General features: G+C 41.6%; 1 protein-coding gene across 1 annotated transcript; it reads left to right on the forward strand.

Moving 5' to 3' along the window:
* The first annotated feature begins 7,817 nt into the window (after positions 1 to 7,817).
* TPBG (trophoblast glycoprotein) lies at positions 7,818 to 9,264 on the forward strand. The gene has a single exon (XM_032796440.2). It carries the CDS (start codon positions 7,818 to 7,820, stop codon positions 8,982 to 8,984), a length of 1,167 nt encoding a protein of 388 aa, XP_032652331.1. The 3' UTR covers positions 8,985 to 9,264.
* Positions 9,265 to 23,306: the final 14,042 nt, after the last annotated feature.

The following is a 23,306-nucleotide window of genomic DNA, read 5'->3' on the forward strand; positions in this document are numbered from 1 at the left end:
TTGCTCTTTTCTGAATTATCTTGTCATCTCTAGAAACTTGCTGGTACTGGAGTGCTAGAATTGAGTGCAATATTTTAGGTGCAGTCTCATCGATACTGCACAGAAGAGGAATGATCACCTTCCTGCTGTATGACAACATATCTCTTCTTGTGCAGCCCTCCAAAAAAAATCAGACAGGCTTTTCTTCCTCCCTCAGATTATAAAGGTACATTTACAAGCATGAAATCAGTCCAAAGAAGAGGAGCTGCAGCTCCCAAGAAAAACAGAAAACTGACAGAGAGATGAGGGAAAGGAAAGAAAAGCAGAAGTGAAGGAGAAGAGGGGTGTTCAGTGAATGAACAGCAGGTATAACATGAAAGTGTAATATGGAGGTTCACAGTCGATAACTGATCATACATGAAAAGGAAGAGAGACCTGATTCTCCAGTGTCTTACTCCTTGTAAACTTGTGTACTCCTTTACATTTGTGGCTGTAAAACGTATTTTTTTGTTATCTTAGGAAAGTGCATTATTTTATTTAATGTTGAAATAAAATTTACTAGACAGTAATCATGAGATCCACTTGTATACTCCTTGTAAACCTTTACAAGTTTTACATCCACATTGCAAAAGTGTAAATAACTACACAAAGTGCAAGACAGTGGAGAATCACGCTTCATATGTTTTCAATTTCTTCCAATCTGTTCAGTCTTTCATATGCCACCCTTTCCAAATCCTTCATATCACAAAGTTCACAGTCTAGTCCTCTATGCTTGAGATGTTGAGGCCCCGCATTTCTGCGGCACTTGGTTCTTAGCCATTATGAAACCAGAGCAGAGTCAGCTTCTTCGCATTAAATGAGGTCCAGAGACCTTGGAACTGCACTAGAAGGAATAGCTGTGCTTTGAGTGGGACTATCATTTGAAATGTGAGGGAGCAGGGCCCGGATTCAGAGCTGCACTGAGTTTCTACAGGGAAGAGGAGCCAATTAGGAGCCTGCTGAGGTTCCTTGATTCTCACAGCAAATCTGCTCCCTGTAGAAGCCTAGATGCTGCTTTAAATTATGTCAGCTTTCAACAATCCCAAAGTAATCACACACCAGCTAGTTGGATCATGCTGTGCTCCAGTCATGCACCATCCCCACTCACGACTCTGAAACCAGGACAGGGCATGGCACAGGAGACAAGCATTTCAGCTGTGACAACTGAGAGCTCCCTCATGCCAGGGGAAATCACAACTGGCCAGATCCAGCTGCTCTCCAACCCTTACCTGCACTTTGTCACAATGTTTAAAATAAGGTATCATGATAACAGCTTTCCAGTCTTCAGGAGCTGTTTCCATTCCTCGGGTGCATTCACATTATCAGTATCTGCTATTTCACACTTCCTTTCCTCAACAACTCTTTGATGCATACATCTTATCTGATAGCCAGATTCTGCTATCCTTACACAGTGTTTAAACCTTACCCAATGAATCATCCCATTGATTAACCACTGCAGAGCAATGGGAGCAGAGAGACAAGAGGCAGGGAATCCCATGAAATTTATGAGCTCACTATGGCCCCTGTCTCCCCAGTCTCTGTCAGTTGTTTTTGCCTATTCCCCCAGGTTCTGTGCTTGATTCATGCTCTCATGTGCAGCTTTCCCTCCCTGTTGGCTTTTTAAAGTCCACAGGACCTGTTAAAGACCGTGGTAGTTCACCAAAAAACAAGGGCCCACTGTGGATTATTGCAGGTTTTAAGGAGACAAAAATGGGACTAGGATGGAGAATCAAGATATGACATGTGGGAAATCAGGAAAAGGAAGGGAGAGTGTGTGTGTGTGGGGGGGGGGGGGGGGGGGGCGGGGGCAGATGACTTGTGTACAATAGGGCCAGAGAAAACCAACGGAATTTAGGAGATTTGCAAGCATTCATTAGTGAGGAATAAGGAAAACCCAGAGGAGTTTAGGATTAATTGGATCAAGGTAATTAGCAGCCAGCTGCCTATATAGATGTGCTCTGACTGAAAAACTTCATTGTTCAAATTGTTCATTGTTACAAGCATCTGGAAGAGTCTCCTCCTCCTTTGTAGGCACCAAAAGAAATCAGTCTAAAAAGCAAGCTTTTATCATACATGACTTTTCCAATCATGCCCCCCAATGATTCTGAGGTAGTCAAAGCAACTATGGTGGTTAAAAACAAATCACCCAGCATTATGTATTTGTAGATTTTTGCAGCTGTCTTAATCTCAAACATACTAATGTCCTAAATCTCAGATCTGCAAACCTACTCCTCCTGTTTTTCTGCTATTTACAATTGGTAATCAATAGATTCCATTGGTTTATTTCTATAACAGGTACTCTTCATTGCTTTCCCTGATGGATGCCTGCTAATCGAAGGGAAAAATAAGATCACAAAATTGGTCTGAAATCAACAAGATGAAATTCTGTAAAGACAAGTGCAAAATACTACACATAGGGAGGAAAAATCCAATGCACAAATACAAATTGGGGAATAACTGGCTGGCGCTAGTACTGCTGAAAAGGATCTAGAGGTTATAGTGGGTCACAAATTGTATATAAGCCAACAACGTGATGCAGTTTGGAAAAAGACTATTTTAATAGGAGTATTGCATAAAGACAAAGGAGGTAGTTGTCATGCCCCACTCAGCACTGGTGAGGCCTCAGCTGGAGTACTACGTCCTGTTTTGAGTGTCACACGTTAGGAAACATCTGGACAAACTGCAGAGAATCCAGAGGAGAGCAATAAAAATTATAAAATATAACCTATAAGGAAAGGTTAAAAAAACTGGACATGTTTAGCCTTATGAAAAGACGACTAAGGATGATCTGGTAACAAGCTTCAAAAATTGTAAGGACTGTTATAAAGAGGATGGTGATCAGTTGTTCTCCATATCCACAGAAGCTAGGACAAGAAAAAGTTGGCTTAACCTGCAGCAAGCAAGATTTTGGCTAGATATTAGGAAAAACTTTATACCTGTAAGGATAGTTAAATACTGGAATAGGTTGTGACAGGTTGGGTCACAGAGATCCCCTTGTGAACTGCCACCTGATGTGCTAGGACTACCTCTGAGCCTGTTTTCCCTGGCAGCTTGGGACTTCAGTACCGTGCCTCGTTGTGCCAGAAACACTAGTCTGCTACAAACATAGGCCCATGTCCAATCCACATCCCCCAGAAACTGCAGGCTTAACTAAAAACAACTTAAGAAGTGCCCCTGTCTCCAACACCCAGATACCCCAATGGGATCCAAACCCCGAATAAATCCATTTTACTTTGTATAAAGCTTATACAGGATAAACTCATAAATTGTTTGCCCTCTATAACACGGAAAGAGAGATATGCACAGCTGTTTGCTCCACCACAAATTACCTGCTTGTTCCGGGTTAATTAATAAGTAAAAAGTGATTTTATTAAATATAAAAAGTAGGATTTACATGGTTCCAAGTAATAACAGACAAAACAAAGTAAGTTACCAAGCAAAATAAAATAAAACACCTGAGGCAAGTCTTAGTCTAATACAGTAGGAAACTAAATGCAGGTAAATCTCACTCTCAGAGATATTCCAATAAGCTTCTTTTACAGACTAGACTTCCTCCTAGTCTGGGTCCAGCAATCACTCACACCTCCGTAATTACTGTCCTTTGTTCCAGTTTCTTTCAGGCATCTCTTTGGGGTGGAAGGTTATCTTTTAAGCGAGCTGAAGATAAAATGGAGGGGCTTTCAGGGCCTTATATAGTCTCTCTCTTGTGCAACATCACAGACCCAATATGAACAGGAGTACTTGTGGCACCTTAGAGACTTAACAAATTTATTTCAGCATAAGCTTTAGTGAGCTACAGCTCACTGCTTTGGATGCATAGAATGGAAAACACAGACACGAGATATTTATACATACAGAGAACATGAAAAGGTGGAAGTATGGATACCAACAGGAAGAGTCTAATCAATTGAGATGAGCTATCATCAACAGGAGAAAAAAAAAACTTTTGAACTGATAATTAAAATGACCCATAGAAGGTGTGAGAAGAACTTAACATAGGGAAATAGATTCAATTAGTGTAATGACCCAACCATTCCCAGTCTCTGTTTAGGCCTGAGTTAATTGTATCTAATTTGTATATGAATTCGAGTTCAGCAGTCTCTCTTTGGAGTCTGTTTTTGAAGTTTTTTTGTTGCAAAATTGCCACCTTCAAGTCTGTCACTGAGTGGTTAGAGAGGTTGAAGTGTTCTCCCACTGCTTTTTGAATGTTATAATTCTTGATGTCAGATTTGTGTCCATTTATTCTTTTGCATAGAGACTGTCCAGTCTGGCCAATGTACATGGCAGAGAGGCATTGCTGGCACATGATGGCATATATCACGTTGGCAGATGTGCGAGTGAACCAGCCCCTGATGGAGTGGCTGATGTGATTAGGTCCTATAATGGTGTCACTTGAATAGATATGTGGACAGAGCTGGCATCGGGCTTTGTTGCAAGGATAGGTTCCTGGATTAGTGTTTATATTGTATGGTGTGCAAAGAGAGACCGCTGAACTCGAATTAATATGCAAAGTACTCCTGTTCTTTTTGCAGATACAGACTAACACGGCTGCTACTCTGAGACCCAATATGGGGTCTCTAGCCACCTGGGCAAGTCACATGTCTATGAATGATTCAGTTTTTTGCAGGCCGACACCATTGTTTACATGTTAGTTTGAACATTCCCCAGAAAGCTCAGATGTGGATTGGTGTCTCTCAAAGTCCATTGTTAGTTAAGTACTCCCAAATACTTGAATAACCTCTTCACACTATGTTGACCAAATCTGCCTTATGTGCTTCCTACAGCAAACACTTTAAATACAAGCATAGAGCCAACGCTCGTACCTTGATATAAAAATGATACATGCATACAAATAGGATGAATATATGCAGTAGATCATAACCTTTGCAAAGATATGTTACATGGCATATCTAGCATACAACATATTCCACTTATGTCATATTTACACTCATAAGCATATTTCTATAAAGCATTGTCGGGTGCAATGTACCATAGGTTACCATGGAGGTTGCAGAATCCCCATAACTACACTACATGACCTCTCAAGGTCCCTTTGAGCCGTCCTACATTTCTGTTTTATAAAATGACCTGGGATGCAGGAAATCTCGACCACACTAAAGTTCAACTGTCTAAATACAGGCTTACTTTTTTGGACAAGGGATTAGGTAGGAAATAAAACGAGGAGCAACTCCTAATAAACCTTATGTAGCACTCTTGTTCATAACATTGTTATTCTAAAGCTTGTAATATGTCAGATTTTCAGGAGTAATAATCACCTATCCTGGGCTAGCTTTGGCCAATGTCAATCCTGGGGTCATAGTGTGACCTCCATAAAGCAGTAGATACACAGACAAACATACTGACTTAAAGAATAGAACTTTAGAAAACATTTTAAATTCTGTAAGTAGTTTTTCTTTCTCCTTGCCACAACAGTTGTCATTCAACTGGTTGACAGGAAACCTAGTAAATAATTCCCTGCACTCAGCTTCTGACTCCTGAAGTATTTATGTTGTGTTAATGAAAGCAAAATCAACTAGATTATGTATCTATTTAGGACAAAATCCTTCTCCATCCTTTTTGTTTCTGTATTTTTTACTTTTCACAGTTTGTTTTACGTTGCATTACACATTTTTGTGAAGTGATTTATGTTTTGGTGGCTGCATTCATAACGCTTCCATAAGGACAAAAAAATTGCTGCTGGTTTGAACCATTTTTACTCCCATAAAACTGCCTCTATATTCCCCAGGCATCACCCCAAGCACAAATACTGTTATCTGCCCACATAAAGTGATTGTCTCTGTATTATCAGAGCTTGCAATTTGATTGATACTACCTTTTACACAGCAATCACAGAAGGACAGACCAAGGAAAAGGTACTTCTACCCCATTCTCACTAGCAAATTTAAATATACAATGTATTGTTTTGAGATTTTTAGTTTATAATTCTCTTGAACATGGAGTCACTTTACATTAGATCTAAAATTCACTGATATTTCAATCATGTTTGAGCTTCAATTTTGTTCATTTTAATCAAACATAAGTTTATAAATAATCAGCAGAATATTCCCCAAAGCCACCTGTCCTAGAAATCAGTTGGTATGGGAATGGATATTTTAGAACAAAATATCAGGCTAGATTTAAGTGCAAAATCATCTTTAACAAAAAAGATGAACCCCCATCTCCTTAAGTGTACCCTAATCACTTGTTCTCTGCAAAGCTGGGCTGGCTCTAGAGCACAGTAGCTATTTCTCAGGTCTAACACTCACTCACTTTTTGTCCCCAAGCATTACTGCACTGAAAGTTGTGTGCTGCTGTGATCAGTTTCACACCTAGAAGGGAAGACTGACAACTCTTTGGTAACAGGGCTGGCTGCTCGTCCTCTCTGAACACCTTGATGAAGCCTCCAACAATGCCATCTGTTATTCCACCGAGAGATATGGTGAGCGAGGTACTATCTTATCTTTCATCGGTCCAATCAAAGATAGTACCTCACTCACCTAGTCTCTCTAATAGCCTGAGACCAACAGGCTACAACCACATCTCTAAGCTGAGTCACATACAAGGCTAGTACTAGTCTTTCCTTTGTTGCAACAGCCCTTCAAAGTTCTTCAGCCTTCCTCCACACTGGAGGGCAGGGAGGATAGTTTATTTTTTCCCCCCACACTCCGCTGTCAAGGAGACGCCACTGTCAGCCCACCTCGACCTCCTTGAAACCAAAACCTCACTTACACACCCTTCAGCTGACTAAAAGCTTTAGTAGGGGAACTTTTGATCTTCAACAGGAGCGTGAGAGTAGGGCCGGGGAGGTTCTCCTGTCTTCAACATCAGTCACATTTCTGTCTGCTGGGGCTGCCCTGCTCTGCAGGGATCCAGTCAGTTCCTCCCTGGCCGGACCGGGGAGCGCTCCACGTGGCTCCGCTCAGCTCAGCTCCAAGGTAAATGTGCGGAAGCAGCACCAAGCTGGGGAAGCGGGGACCTCCGTCTGGGGCTCCATGGCACCGGGCCGCGTGCCAGCTCTGGGCTGCCAGGGGATATTCCCGGAACAGGGAGCGGGCCTTCGCAGGGGGCATGTCCCGGCCCCTCCCCGGGCCGCAGTTGGTCTGTGCTGGCAGCGGGGCTGGGCAAGGCGCTGCGCAGGGGCGGGACCGCGCGGGAAGAGGTGGCCGCAGAGCCGGGTCACTTCCTAGCACTCAGTTGCCGCGGAGTTTGCACGGGGCTTGCTCGGCGCCGAGCCGGGAGGTGAGGCTGGAGGCGACGGCGCGGGGTGCTGCGCCCCGGCACAACTTCGCGGGTGGAGTCGGATCTCTCTTGCAGTGGCGGCATCGCAGCCGCCACGTCTGGACTGGGGCAGCCCCCTGAGCCGCGGGATGGGCTAACGCTAGATTGAGGTTTACCCCTGGGAGAGCAGGGAGGGGACAGCGGAGCCGGGCTGTGCCGGGTAAGGGTGACCGCGGCGGGCGGCCCTGCGCGGGGTGGAGGGCACGGGTGCGGCTGGGGAGCCTCCCTTTATTGCTGGTGGGCTGCAAAGGGGGGCGCTCCGCAGGTCCGGCGAAGTGCTGCTGCTTTATCCGTCTCTTTGCTCCTTGCAGGTCTCTCTGGGGGTGAGGGGACGCCCCCTCCCCCTCGCCGAAGAAGAGGAGCGGGTGGCTGCCTGCGAGGCGCCCCAGGCCCTGAGAGTGCTGCCTGGCTCCCCTCCTGCACGCGCCGGCGGCAGCGGAACGTACCCCCGGCGGAGAGTGTCTGTCCAGGCTCCCGCGGCGGACAGCAGCGTCCGGATCCCGGCGAGCGCGAGCCGGAGGATGGCGGGACGCGCTTTGCAGGGCGCTGCGCCCCCGGCCCCGGGCGGAGAGAGGCGGGCGGCGCTGGGGCTGCTGCTGCAGGTGCTGCTGGGCTGGGGCTCGGCTCAGCAGCCCGGCTCCTGCCCCGCGCCCTGCGAGTGCTCCGAGGCGGCCCGGACGGTGAAGTGCGTGAATAGGAACCTGACGGCGGTGCCCCCGGACCTGCCGCCCTACGCGCGGCTCCTCTTCCTCACGGGCAACCGGCTCTCCAGCCTCCCGCCCTGCGCCTTCCTTTCGCCCCCGCTGCCCCAGCTCAGCCTCCTCAACCTGAGCGGCAGCCACCTGGAGCAGGTGGAGGCGGGCGCCTTCGCCAGCCTGCCCAGCCTGAGGCAGCTGGACCTGAGCGGCAACGCCCTGACCAGGCTCAGCCCCGAGGCTTTCGGCAACGCCAGCAGCCCCCTGGAGGAGCTGAACCTCAGCAACTCCCTCAGCAACCACAGCGCGGTGGTCGCCCTGGCCGAGCTGCTGGGCTCGGGGGTGCTGGGCAACTTGAGCCGCCTGGAGCTGGCCGACAACAGGCTGCTCTCGCTGCCCGCGGGCATGTTCTCTTCCCTGCCCAGCCTGCAGCACCTGGACCTGCGCAACAACTCCCTGGTGAGCTTACAGGCCGCGACCTTCCACAGCCTGGCCCAGCTTCAGAGCCTCGACCTCAGCCACAACTCCCTGAAGTGCCTGAAGAACGCCACCATCACCCAGCTCCGCAGCCGGCCCGCGCTCCGCAGGATCAGCCTGGGCCACAACACCTGGGTCTGCGACTGCTGCATCGAGCACCTGGTGAGCTGGCTGAAGGGGAGCGAGCAGGTGGAAGGGAAAGGGGCCTTAAAGTGCTCTTACCCTGACAAGATGCGGGACAAACCCCTGGTGAAGACCAGCAGCTCAGACCTGGACTGTTCTGTTCCTGTAGACATCCAGTCCCAACTGCAAACTTCATATGTCTTCTTAGGGATAGTGCTGGCTCTCATTGGAGCCATTTTTCTCCTAGTCTTGTATTTGAACCGAAAAGGAATCAAAAAGTGGATGTACAATATCAGAGATGCATGTAGGGATCACATGGAGGGATATCACTACAGATACGAGGTGAATGCAGACCCGAGGTTAACAAACCTCAGCTCTAGTTCTGATGTATGAAGAAGATACACTATGGAAGCAGGGCAAGGCACAATAGCTATGCATGAAATGTAGACTTAAGCTTTACACCCATGCTCACTTCCCCATGCTCCCAGAGAAACAACAGATTTATTTGTGCCATGTGGGGAATATGCCTGCATGTAATGTAAAGGTGATGACGATTTTCTGTTACCCTGAAACATTGAGCAATTGTGCATGGTGTTGGGCTGTACATAAGAAACATGCTGCTATTCCCTCTCTTCCTTCCCATCCCCTGCCTGTTTTTCTTTGGAACTAGTTTCAAATAAAGGTATTGAGAGCATTTTTCAAGATCTAAAGTGAAAAAGATCCTCTCTTTGATGTTCCCAACCTGCAAGAGCATATAAAATTTACCAGTACAGATACTATCCAACAAAAGCTGCCTCAACTTTTTTGGGAAAGAAGCTTTATTCATCAATTACAGTTTTGTTCTTATGTATCCTGACAGAGAAGAAGAAAATTTTATTCCATAAACTACCTGCAGATTTAAAAAGCTCCTAATAGCTCTGTACAAAGACGCAACTAAAATAGTGAGCATGCACAAATACTTTGTAGTTTTACATGTTAGGGAAAACTTCAACCTCAATAAGCCGCTTACTCTTTTGTAAAGTTCTTTTTATGGCAGTTTATGTGAAAGTAGGATTCTTTTTTAATATAAACTGCATATAAACTCAGTTTGAACTGTTAAATAATTCAATAAATGTTCTAACAGAGAACTACTGTTATGCTGAAATTTGTTTAATAATACAACTGTAAAATAAATGCATGGAAGTATAAGTTTGGAGAATATAATGTTATTCACAGGTAGTTGTTCCATTAATTAATGGAAAACAAATTCTGTTTTTATAGAACAGGGTCTAGTTTAGAGTCTGGTTATAAGTATTCACATGGCAATTTGTGAAACACCGTATAAGAACAGATAGATTCCACAGGGAGAACAGATTTCCTTTAGTAAAAAGCCCAGCAAACAAACAAAACAAAGGAACAGAGGCTAATACTAAGTTCTCCCTTATTACTAAAATACTGCAAGATTATAAACATAAAAATTACGTGAAAATGTACACTTCAGTTTAAAATCAACTGTGACGATGCATGCTTAAAGCTTTAGAAAATTGCATCTAATCTATTGGTTTTAATTATAAAGTAGATTTTCCATAGTAAATTAAATGTTGACAAATCCTGAAGGCACAATTTGGCACATGAAACTTAACTTATTTGAAACTTGCAATCCTTGGGCAACACTGCAGTAATCTACACTGTGCATCATGTTTTGAGATCTGACCTAATTTTACTGTTTCTTAAAACTACTAACAGGTGATCTTTAATAATTTTATACATGTTTGTGCTTGACATTTGCCTGTAAGTGACATTTTGTTTAAATATTTATGCAAAATACATAAGGAAGGACTTTATCCTATTGCCTAGTATTTAATTTTGATGGCACATATTGAAAGGATAGCAACTGAACCATCTGTTGCCACCAATAACCTAATAAGCTTTCTCTTATAAACAGATTCTAAATGAAGGGGGACAGAGCTGCACTGAACTTTTAACACTTAATTTAATATTTCCGCTTTTTGGCCGAGCACTTTGATTATTTTATCTGACATTCTTAAACAATACTTAATGTAGTATAAAGTTTGTCTGGTACATAGATTATTTTTGCTTTTAATAGTGAAAATTTTAGTAGCTATTTGCCTTTCATAAGACTTTTTATGAACATAAAGTAGCTCTTAAACTAAGATATTGGGTAAAAATAGTATAAACTTAGTCTGACAGTTGTTATTATTTAAATACAGTTTTTTTTTATTCCTGCAGCCTGTGGCATTCTCAAAGTAACTAATTTGTTTTAAGACTAACTTCTGTAGCTTGAAATCATCAACATTACTAATGCTGACATTTGTTTTAAATGTACAGCATATGCAATTTTGAGAATAAGGAAAAGGGACGAACACTCACATTTTGATGAATATGTTTTAAAACTAATGACCTATGATAGCTTCTCCTACTCTGATGATGAATATAAGGATTGCAGAACATTAGGTTCAGTTTACAGATTCAAAAAAGAACAAAAAGCCCAATACCTTCTCAAAAGTCAGTTAAAGTATTAAAGTGTCTGAATAACTTACTGTGCAACTACCAAAAATTCCTTAAAGCTCATGATTACTTAGTAAATGCAAAATAGTCTGTGTTATAAGATAAGCTATTTTTATTGGTTATTTCAGAGATTGTTACCTTCGATTTCATAATGTATAATAATAATTTCAAATATATACCAGACAAGCAGTTTCCTGGAGGTGTGGCCTTTGTTAATAGATAAGTTAAAAATAAATACAGTAAAATATCAGTCGGTCATACATAGCTTATTAAGGATAGCTAATTGACTATCTTAGTCATACAGTCTGTAACTAAAGAATTCAGCAAGTCAGTGTTTGTGTCGTGGGAAAGTGTTTCAATTGTACCAACATCTATTAGTCTCAATGATTATCAGTGTTTTTGTACGATAAAGTCACTGTAGTAAAATTGTTGAGAGAATTAGTGACACCTGCTTTAAAAATAAGTTCTGCCATTTGCTTTCAAGAAGATTTAGTGTATGACCATTAGACTATGACAGTGTCGTGTTATGCTGATATGCACCTAAAATGTTTGACCAATAATGAATGCTTTGGTGTTTTTGTAGAGACTGTAAAATGCATCTGATCTTTAAAATCTTTTCTATACAATTCATGGCTGGAGCTTGTCTTCCTTTCCTGTACAAAATAGTTAGTACACAGAAGGCAAGAATAAGATAGTTATACAAGTGCTTCTGAATTTTTAAAAAGTGTACATTGTAAATGCTTTGGGATTGCAGAGTTTTCTAAAGCATATTCTTTCCCGCTGCTTATCCTGCTTTGACACCTTAAAATTTCATCTAATTACTACTTCCAAAGCAGTTTAACTGGTGGGAAGGCTATTTTATTCCTTCAGACTTTAATAAAAAGTATGCAGTATTAAATGCTTTCAACGCTTTTTTTTTTATATAGGCAACAGCTGAAAGTTCCAAATGGGCTGGTTGTCATTGAGGTTTCATAGGAAAGAGCATCTGGCCTAAAGCAAGGGGTAAGCTTCAAGAAGGATGAGTAGTCAAGAATCAAAAAGAATAAATAGTATTAGATTAAGGGGTCCATTGCTGTCCTAAAAGTAGTCTAATTATAACAAGCTTAATCTTTAAGAGGGAGAAGCAAAGTGAAGCTGGGAGTTAAAAATAATTTTAGTATGTTTCTACATAAATATGAAAAAATGTAGTTTGGATAAGTTGTCATTGTCCGTTCAGGGATAGAAAATTCCCCAAATCTTTGTCGGTCCAGTCAGCTGTTAAGTAGCTAAACATTTCATATGTTCAGCAAAACAGAGCATGACTGCTAGATTAAAACTCCAAAAGTAATCAGAATTTTTACACACCTGTTTTTAAATCTTTTCTTGTTGGCTAGTTTAACTTCTAAGCATGGCTAATAATGCCCTTCTAACAGATAGTCAGGTGAAGCCATCAGTTCAAACCAATATACAGTACTGCCAAAGCTTCCATTGAAGTTATACATAGACATGATGGTAACATTCAAAGTTTTGTTGCACTGAGAGCTAAAGCTCTAATTTTATAACTAACAGGTGTTTTCAATGAGACTGTTATAGATCTATACTGTAAGTATACTGTTTCTCCTTTTTCTCATTCCCCAGAAATCCATTTGTAGGTATTTATAATGAAAGGGTTCCACAAACAGAAAATCAGTCTGATTACTGCATTTTGAGATTCACCGTTGTCATTTTCTCATAAGTTTGGTACTAAAAGGGCCCTTGTCAAGGTTGACAGGATCAAAACTTGACACACACTTTTTCCTCTCTGCAGCAGCTGAGTGTTCATGAGCAACCGCACATTAACTCTGAACACGTGATGAAGGAAAATAACAGTTGGTAAGAAAACATTTAAATTCCAAGCTTCCAGATTATTTTGTATACTGTGATGGAGGGCAAGGGGTTGAAACAATAAATTGTTTTTAAAACTATGAAAGAGATCTTGATTATTCCCATTTTAAATTTGTCAGCAATGATAATCCCAACACAGCTGATCAGTACAATTACTGATTGATATCAGATAGTGTTCTTATGCTGTCAGAGGCCCATGGGCTTTCTTATTGTGGACTGTCTTCATGGATCTACACGCATCTTATTTCTAACGAGGTATGGCAGCAAGGTTTTTGTGCAAAGCAAGTAGAGCTAGGTTATTGTAACTTTCTTAATGCAGGTGTTTCACTTGTGACATTTTTGGTGTGCCATAATGGAATACAGATGTGATACTTTATAAACAAATATACATGTTTTCTGCCCAAATGGGCTTTCAGTGCTCTTTTAAGTGTAAGTTTCTTTTAAATTTTCAAACCAACAAACTTGCAGTCTTTAAGACTGCTGAACATTATGATGTTCTGGGCCTGTTACAGTTCCTATTAGATTAATGGAGACTCCTATTGAATTCAGTTAGATTCAGGTATCTCTAATGTAATCAATATAAATCAAAATAATAAAAATGGGGATTGATTAAGCTACTAAAGGTTATTTTGATATAATTATTTATACTGTAGCTTTTTAAAAATAGTAATTATTTACACTTTTTTCCAAAGCATTCATTGGACAGCATTTTCCTCTTTTGGAAAATGCTGTCCAATGTGTCTCTTGAATTTGAGTTCTCTAAAATTATGCATGAGATAAATAGCATCATAACAAACTAATAGTGATATTTTAATAGACATTGTGGTGAAAGATTTAGAAAGTTAAAGTATGATTATTCTAGAAATCATATGCATGGAAGAGACTTGTACAATTTTTAGATTCAGGGCATGTGCAAATTGAAGCTATGTTTTATAATTAAGAATGATTGTCGAACAAAAACACGTTGGTTTTGCTACCAGATTACTTATAAATGTTGTGTGCTCTCTCGCTCTTGATTTATCTACTTTAAATTTTATAGGCAATGCTGGATTGTGGTTTTAAATAAGAATGTAATTTTTCTTTATAGTGGAGATTATGGATTTGGTACCAATTTTCATTAATTAATACTGATAAAAGCCATTTGTGTGCAAACTGCATGACTTTTTGTTTGTTTGTTTGTTTGTTTTGCAAGTAAATTCGATAAGTGATATAAGGGATTGTGGCCTAATTATTCTTGTTGTTTTGAATGTAATGTGATAGCTTTCTGATTTTTAAGCTTAATATGTGCAGTACTTTCCAAGTTGCATATTGATTTTTAACACTATTAATGATGATGGATTTTCAGGTTTTTAATGGTTAGATCAAAAAAAATCTGTATTTTATGGTCTGCAAATATATATTTACATATAAGGAAATTATGGTGGCTGATAGTGTCAATTCTCTTACTACAGGGAAATTAAAGAGAAATTGCCAAGAGTTCTGCCTACACAGAGGTTGCAGGCTCAGTCACTTAAAACAACAATAATAACCAAAATAACCCTTTTCCCTTGGGAATAAATCTCATTTTAAAAATTCCTGTTTTCTAGGAACATTTTAGATTGTGACAAAATGGAAATAAAAGTGAAGGCTGCTGTTTCATCGTCTGAGACATTGATATTGCAGAGGGTTGAGGTTATTACAGTACGGTTGTGTTGTGTTCTCTGTTAAAATACATTGGCACAAGAAGAAATCAGAATGCATGGTCAGTCTTAGCTCTAACTTTCTTTCTTTTGTTTCATTCTTAGTGTTAACTCAACACAGAAAACTACTTAAATGTAAACATATTGGGGTTGTCTACATATTGGAGTTTTACAGTCTGAAAACATCCAAACATTTTGTGTACGTTGAACTTTATGTACTAGAGTAGTCCCATTGAAGCCAATGAGTTTGTTCATGAATTTAATATAGGTATATACTTTTACTTTTAAGCATCTAAACAAAAATGCATTGTTGACACCATTAAAAGCAAAATATTAACTGTCAAGAGTTTGTAGCATCCATTATATTGTTAATTAACGGAGAATTGTTGTTTAGTCCTAGGGATATTCTGTACCACTGCGCATATGCAGAATTTATGTCCCTGGCAGATTTCTTTGCTTCCCTGCAGAAAAATTACTTTCTGATGGGAAAGCAAAGGGAAGTCTGAAGAGCGGGCATGAGACCCTCCCCAGCAATATGTTTTTTTGGGTGCCCAAGCGCAGCCAACACCAAGGTAAATCACTCTGAGGTAGGGGGAGGGACTGGGAAGACCTGGCTGGTGGCTACTATTCTGCACTGGGCTCAGCTGCTAGTCCCAGTTGGACTGGGGAGGATGGGACTTCCTCTTCCCCCTGCATGGCATCTGGGCCATGTCAGACTCACCCCCAAATTTCTATAGGAAGGTCTGAAAATTCTCCCTCCCTCCTCCCCCCTGCGCTTCCTACACCCATCACTCCTCAACGGCAGGGGGAGGGATCTCTGTACAGGGAGCTGCTCCCCATGCATCCAGACCTGCCTGTCAAACCTCACCACCCCAATGAACCATCTGGATTCCTACCCTATCAAGGCCCAACAAGCTGCATCTGGACCTACCCACTGAGCCTCCCACACCTAGAACCTCCCCTGCTGAGCCCCAACTACCTTCACCTGGACCCCCGTGCAAAGTCCCATTACTGTTCCACCAGAACTCTCCAACAAGCCCCTGTACATCCAGATCCTTGCCCGCTACCGGATCCCCCACCCAGACTGCCCCATGCAGAACCCTCTCAACCCACACTAAGCCCCTTCACACTTGGATCTTGTCTTGCTGAGCCTGCCTGTCCACACCTGGTGCACCTGGCACAGAGGAGCAGGCCTGGTCCTTGCGCTATGTCAGGGTTGGGGTGCAGCCTCACCACTAAGTCCGTGCACCGGATTGAGCTGCACAGTGATCTCCCACCTCTGTTTTGCCAGTGGCTTGTGCTCCCCAGTGCCATGCTGGAGCCTCCACATTTATTTGACAAATAAAATTTGCAGAATTTTAAAATTTCATTCACAAAATTTTAATGTTTGGAACAGAATGCCCTCAGGAATAGTTGTTGAAGTAACAGCCTGTTTCTTCTACTTAACCAGTATTTTAGACTTTGGGCATATCACTTATGACCTAGACTTTTCTCAAATGCAGAACACCTATAACAGGGTGAATTGGCTTTAAATCACCAAGTGGAAAACCTCCATTTAAATAATTGATTTTTAATCAACTTTTCCATTTGTACTTGAGCTATTTGGAAAGTTGTATTATCATAGGTTGATATAACCATTAAATCATGTTGATTTACAATTTAATAGAGCCTTTACACAAGATGTGGTACATCTTTTTGCTACACTATAATTTATTTAAGCAATTATGTAGCTTAATAGTTTCACATTCTTATTAGCTGTACATTTTTAGTGGGTTAGAAAATGGTGAATGATGTTGCTTATTTAGTAGATAATTTATCTTTTTGCTCATGATTTGTGTTAAGCTGCATTAGGATAACTTAAATTTAAACACAGCAACATAAAATTTAAGCAGATCAAACTTAAATGTTTTTTAGATATATAAACTCATCAAAACATGTTTCACATTTACAATTTAAATGATTTATTAAACAGAGGAATTAACTATAGTCAGTGAATTAAATTATTCTTTCAGGTCAGCCTGGGAAAGTTTTCAAATATGGTTAAGTGAAAGTGACTGAATTTAAGATCCGATTCCCCTAAATCCTGATGAAGATGACACAATCTCTTAAATTATTTAGGCTGACCTATTGTGCCATATTAAGAGAGCTTAAAACTTAGCTGTTTTTCCCCTGATTCTTTCTTTATGTAGAAAGCTGTTTTTAAATCGCATTTTTGATAGAGGCTCATGGATTCAGCATATTTATTTTTATTTGAATTTTTAAATTTTATAATTTTAGGCCTTAATACATTGTGTATTAAATTCAGATTTTCTTTTAAAGATGTTTATATTTTAAAAAAATCAGATTTTTTTTCTATGCCCCCCCCCCCCAACCTCACATTTTCTCCCCACCCTGCCTATCGCTCTCAATGGAAGCTACTGGTGCTTAATAACCAATGTTTTCCAAAGTGACTAATGATTCTGGGTGCCCAGCTTGACACCTTTAAGGGGCTTGACTTTTCAAAAGTGCTGAAAATCAGGCCTCTGCAAATTGTCTTAAGTTGGGCATCCGAAATTTGAGCAATTCTAATCATCTTTTAAAAGTTTGGCCAACATCTCTGAAGATCGAGTTCCTGGCACCTCTGTGCCTCCATGTGAGAAAGCTGGTGAACAGTAAGTACCTCACAGAGATACTGAAAGTCTTAGTTTGTGAAGTGCTTTGAGAGTCTTAGTTCTCTCTACTCCCTTTCTTGTTCCCTCTGCTCATTTAGTACCTGCCTTTGTCCATTCCCAGAATCTTGCCACTGTCTATCAAGAGCCTTCTCTGTAACTTCCGGCATATGCAACAGCCTTCCTACATCTCTTGCTTCACTCACTCACCATCTATATCTTAAATATTTTCTCCCTCACCTTTCTCTCCACCTTTATAGTATTAAGCAATCAAGGATACAATTTATATGAAAGCAGCCACCTACAAAATAAACTTAGGTGCTTTTTAAGCAAATGAATTCACAAGATTGAGTATATCTTAAGACTTCAGTGGGGGTTTTCTATGCAGCATTTCTTTTTCCTGCATGCACTTTATATTCAGTTTTCCAGGATACCAGAAAATGTCTCAGGTAGGACAGAGTGACTCTGATCCAAAGCTCTGATAGTGTAAGAGACGTACTTTTGGTCTGAAAAAGCAATCTGGGAAACATGGGTTTCCTTCCCCTAGCAGGGTTAAATGCCTCAATTAAATTAATCAAATGTGAAGAAGTACTGTCTCAAGCGAACAAAGAGGAAGGCAAACAGAGCATGTGGAGAGTGGGAGTTTTAATATGGGACTACTAGGAAATCTGACTTTGGAGAACCAGTGTATCCAATCTTTGTACTATTATTAAGGAGGAAAGGAATTTGTCTGATAAATGGAATAATACATAAAGATTAGTGTCTGAGTTTGTATAATTTTATTACCTACTGAGAAAAGGAAAGATGGGATTTTGCAAACTAGAACCCAGAGGAAAACATAACTACTGAAAAATACACCTGGCAAAGAAGACCACTAAGGTACCAGTACACGTGTAGAAAGCATTGGGGTAAGAAAGGATTGCTATTGAGTATGATATTGAAATACTTTATTTAACTTGAAGGAGTTAAGAGGTCTGGATTCTATAATTATTTTGTAATTTGCTTTTAAGTAAAATGGCTACTTACTCTAGAAGTGAAAAACACAAACTATTATGTTCTGATTTTTTTTCATTTCCCTAACTCCCTCCACATCTACAGAACCAATACGTTTGAACTATCTGCAGAGCACTCATACTCATCTGGGGACACGTGTCCAATATTTTAGTGTTACTTTTATGTGAGTACATTCATATTTGTATACTTCAAGAAAATAATTTTAGAGGATAAAGTTCAATGTTAACTGCGAGGTAAACTAGCTGGCATAAGCTGATTTGATAATTTATCTGTAAATACAACTATGTTACATCACTGCTGTAAATTAGAATTTACAAGGAACGTATGTCTTTCAGGAAGCTTGAATGTTAATTGTGCAGGGTTTCTAGTTTAGTCCAGCAAATAACAGAAATTTACTGCAAACATAGGGATGAATGGCTCTGCATAATAGTTATGCAGATTAGGCATTTTCCACAAAGTGGTACAAGATATTTTTACAGCATAAGTTTCCAGGGAGACAGTCACAATCCAGTAGGGGTTACTGTTGTCTTGAATAAAGCTCTTCAGAGCTTCATAGTTTGTCATTTTTGTGATCACAAATACCTGTATATCTCACACAATAGGATTTGATGAATAAGATGAAGTAGCATGAACTGACTTGACCTATTAAAAAAACAACAACAAACTTGTAGGAGACTAGTTAGACTATATGCTATCAGTACCTCTCACCAGCCAGAATCATCGTAACTTCAAATACAAACCCATTTTATCTGAGTACTAATCATTTGAAGGATTTATATAAAATGTTCTACAATATAACACTTAATATTCCCTTAGTATATTTGTGTAGCAGTTGCTACAATGCAGCATAACGAGGGCAAAATAGGTACCTAGATGTATTTTGTAAAAGTGCCTAGAGGCTTATCTCTTAATGCTTTCTGAGAAATGAAAAAGTGGAAGTGAACAAAAGGATGGAGTAGTGTAACTTGAATTAGACAATAAAATCTGGTGTACCTTCTACAGAAAATCACAGTACTAACTAGACACATTCTTGGTGAGTTTTTTTTTTTTTTAAATTCTGACCATGCAAATATATTTCTCCCCATTTCCTTTTAATTATAGATCCCACAATAGACTGAGACAACTCTGCTTACAGAGCTGTCACCTTGCAAAGCAAAAGTGAAGAGCAAGAAGGTAAATGTCTTCAATATAATTTTATAACAGGTCAGTAAGGTAAGACATGGAATAGGACTGAAGGTCTCTAGGCAGTTGCAGTTCTTTCTGCCATCACTGTAAAATCAAATGGAAAGGTTGAAAGTTTACATACTGGACTAGGGTGCAGTTTCTTACAGATATTTCTGTTCACTGAAGTTCATTCTCCTGTGCTTCGTTTTGCTTGAACCGCAGCTAATGCTCTATCAGACATTTAATGTAGTTCAACAGAACATACAAATTTGACAGTCTGCTGTACCTATTCCATTCCATAATATTTTTATACCATGCTTATGTATCTGAATGCACATGAACTGTTCATATGTGTGGCAGTACAGTGAACCTCTTTGGAAAGTTCACTATTACAGCTATAAAATTATTACATAAGGTAAAAATGTATGAATACTTCACCAGTCTGGAATTCATATGTTATGCAATAGTAGTTAATCACCACTGTGTTACTGAGGGTTTGAAAGGGTGGGTGGGTACATAGCTAGAAAAAGAAGGTGGCTCAGTCCCAAAAAAAAAAAAAGGCATTTCATGGATGTATCGGGAAAGTTCCAAGAAGGCAGTTCAGTGGTAGTCCCAGCAGCAGAGGGATGCATGTAAGCATCCTGCATAAACTAACTTACACCTGCCCCATCACAGACATACATGCCACCCCAACAGTGTAAGCAAAGCTCCTCCCACAATCTACAAGGTACATATCCACTGTGATAAGATCTGTGGTTCACCTGGGTCAGCTGACTTGGGCTCAGAGAGCTATCAAATTGCAGTGTAAAGTCTCAGGCTGGACCCTGGGCTCGGAGACCCCTGCAAGGCTGGAGAGAGTCTGAGCCTGGGCTCACATCTACACTGCAATTTTTAGCCCCACTGCCTGAGCCAGCTGACCCTGGCTCTGAGACGTGTGTGGTGGTGTTTTTTTTAATTGCAGTGTAGATTTACTCTAAAAGACCTGCAGCATGGCCACAACTGGCCTGGGTCAGCTGACTCAGGCTTTAGGGCTATAAAATTGCAGTGTAGATGCTTGGGCTGAAGGCCAGGCTCTGAGTCCCCAGGAGTGTGAGGAGGGTTACAGAACCCAAGTCCCAGCCTGATCCCAACCTCTACACTGTAAGTTTTAGCCCCACAGTCACTCAGAGCCCAAGTTAGCAGACCTGGGCTCTGGGACTTTGTGCCATGGGTTATTTTACTGGAGTGTAGACATCCCCACAGTGTTGGGAGAGCCTGCTCTAAGACCAAACAGTATTTCCACACTGAAAATGCTTTAATTAGTATTTGTACCCTACACATCCATGATAAATTGGGCCCACTCTGAGAATGTGCTGCTTTTGTTTGTTTGTGCTGTGTTTTCCATTATTATCCATAGTGGGCCAGATACTGCATTTTCTGTAGACACAGAACTCTCTAATTTTGAATCCATCACAGGTAGCCTGCACAAGCCCAGCAGAAGTGGAGGTCCTCTCTCACCCTGCAGAAAAGGCTGCCCTTACCTGGTATAAGGACATAAGAATGGCCATAATGGGTCAGACCAAAAGTCCATCTAGCCCAGTATCCTATCTTCAGACAGTGGCCAATGCCAGATGCCCCAGAGGGAATGAACAAAACAGGTAATCATCAAGTTGCCAATTCCCAGCTTCTGGCAAACAGAGGCTAGGGACACCATCCCTGCCCATCCTGGCTAATAGCCAGTGATGGACCTATCCTCCATGAACTTATCTAGTTCTTTTTTGAACTCTGTTATAGTCTTGGCCTTCACAACATCCTCCAGCAAGGAGTTCCAGAGGTTGATTGCACACCACTTGAAAAAATAGTTCCTTTTGTTTGCTTCAGACCTGCTGCCTGTTAATTTCAGTTGGTGACCTCTAATTCTTGTGTTATGAGAAGGAGTAAATAACACTTCCTCATCTACTTTCTCCACACCAGTCATGATTTTATACACATCATTCACATCCCCACTTCCCTATCATCTCTTTTCTGAGCTGAAAAGTCCCAGTCTTCTTAATCATTCCTTACGTGGAATCTGTTACATACCCCCAGTCGTTCTCATTGCCCCTCTGTGAACCCTCTCCAATTCCAAATCTCCCTTTTGAGATGGGGCAACCACATCTGCACACAGTATTCAAGATGTGGGCATACCATAGATTTATATAGAGGCAATATGCTATTTTCTGTTTTATTATCTATCCCTTTTTTAATGATTCCCAACATATCCCTATGGATGGATATGTATCCAGAAGCTCTCTGCTGTTGCCCTGACTCTGTCCCCCTCCCACCTCTTCGGTAGTCCAGCTGTATTAAAACCATACTGACAGGTCTTCTCCTGACTGTAGCCCCAGAAAGAGAGCTCAGTGGGGAAAATGACAGAGCCCTGAAGTATATTGATTTTTTTTCCTAGGTAAGCTTCTGAGGGCCAGAGAGCAAATGAGTTGCACTCTTTTTTCTCAGACTCCCAGAACATGGAAACTGGAGGCTCAGAGAAGTTGAAGCCCTTTTCCACATGGTAGCATCCTTTTACACTGTACAGATTTTAGGATGATGATCAGAGCCTTTCATTGCGGTTTTAGAGGATGAAGAATGCAGGTTTGGGTTTCAGATATGTAGGTAACACATGAACCACATTTTCTGCCTTCTACATGAGAGGGTAATAACTCTTTTTTTTGTTTGTTTGTTTTTTTATAAGCTCATTTCACAGTAGGGTTGCCAACTGTCTAATTGCACAAACCCAAAAACCTGTGCTCCACCCCCTACCCCACCCCTTCCACAAGGCCATGCCCCAGCTATGCCCCTGCTTACTCTTTCCTCCCTCCCTCTGTTGCTCACTTTCCCCCACCCTCACTCACTTTCTCTTGGCTGGGGCAGGGGGGTTGAGGTGTGGGTTCTGGGCTGGGGGTGTGGCCGAGGGGTTCGGAGTGTGGGAGCGGGCTCTGGGCTGACCCTGGGTGCAGGAGGGTGTGTAGGATGCAGGATCTGGTAGGGAGTTTGGGTGCAGGAGGGGGCCCAAGGCTGGGGCAGGGGGTTAGAGTGTGGGAAGAGGTGAGGGATGTGGGCACTAGAAGGGAGTTTGGGTGCAGAAGGGGACTCAGGTCAGGATCAGGGGGTTGGAGTGCAGGAGGGAGTGAGGGGTGCTGAGTCTGCAAAGGAATTTAGGTGCGGGAGGGGGCTGAGGGCTGGGGCAGGGGGTTGGGGTGCAGGCTCTGACTGGGTGGTGCTTACCTCGGGCAGTTCCAGGAAGCAACCAGCATGTCCAGCTCCTAGGCTCAGGGGCAGCCAGGTGGCTCTATGCGCTGTCCCTGCCTGCAGGCACCTCCCCTGCAACTCCCACTGGCTGCGGTTCCTGGCCAATTGGAGCTGCGGAGCCGGTGTTTGGGACAGGGCAGCACACAGAGACCTCCTGCACCTAGGAGTCAGAGGGATGTACCAGTCGCTTCAGGGAGCCACACAGAGCCAGGGTGAGTAGGGAGCCTGCCTTATCCCTGTTGTCTTGCCAACTGGACTTTTAGTGGCCTATTAAAATCTCCTGGATTTGTTCCATTAGCCACTGTGAGATCGATTTCAGGAGACTTCCAGCTAACCTGGGAGGGTTGGCAACCCTATTTCACAGTGTAAATTCACAGAACAAACATCCATTTTAGGAGAGAAGAATTTAGAGAAATTCATTTGAATCCTTTTTACAGATTTTATTTTGTGCACATTGCTGGACTCTATTGTATTTAGAAATTAGTGCTTGAGATTTCTTTCATCCAGACTTCTAAGATAAAGGGAAAAAAATTGGCTGTTAAACATTTATTAAAAATGACTCATTCTTTATG

This window comes from Chelonoidis abingdonii, chromosome 3 (genome assembly GCF_003597395.2).
Source record: "Chelonoidis abingdonii isolate Lonesome George chromosome 3, CheloAbing_2.0, whole genome shotgun sequence".
NCBI classification, from domain to species: Eukaryota; Metazoa; Chordata; order Testudines; family Testudinidae; genus Chelonoidis; species Chelonoidis abingdonii.

Coding starts and splice junctions, on each gene's coding strand:
- TPBG (XM_032796440.2), top strand. CDS start 7,818: ATGGCGGGACGCGCTTTGCAGGGCGCTGCGCCCCCGGCCCCGGGCGGA.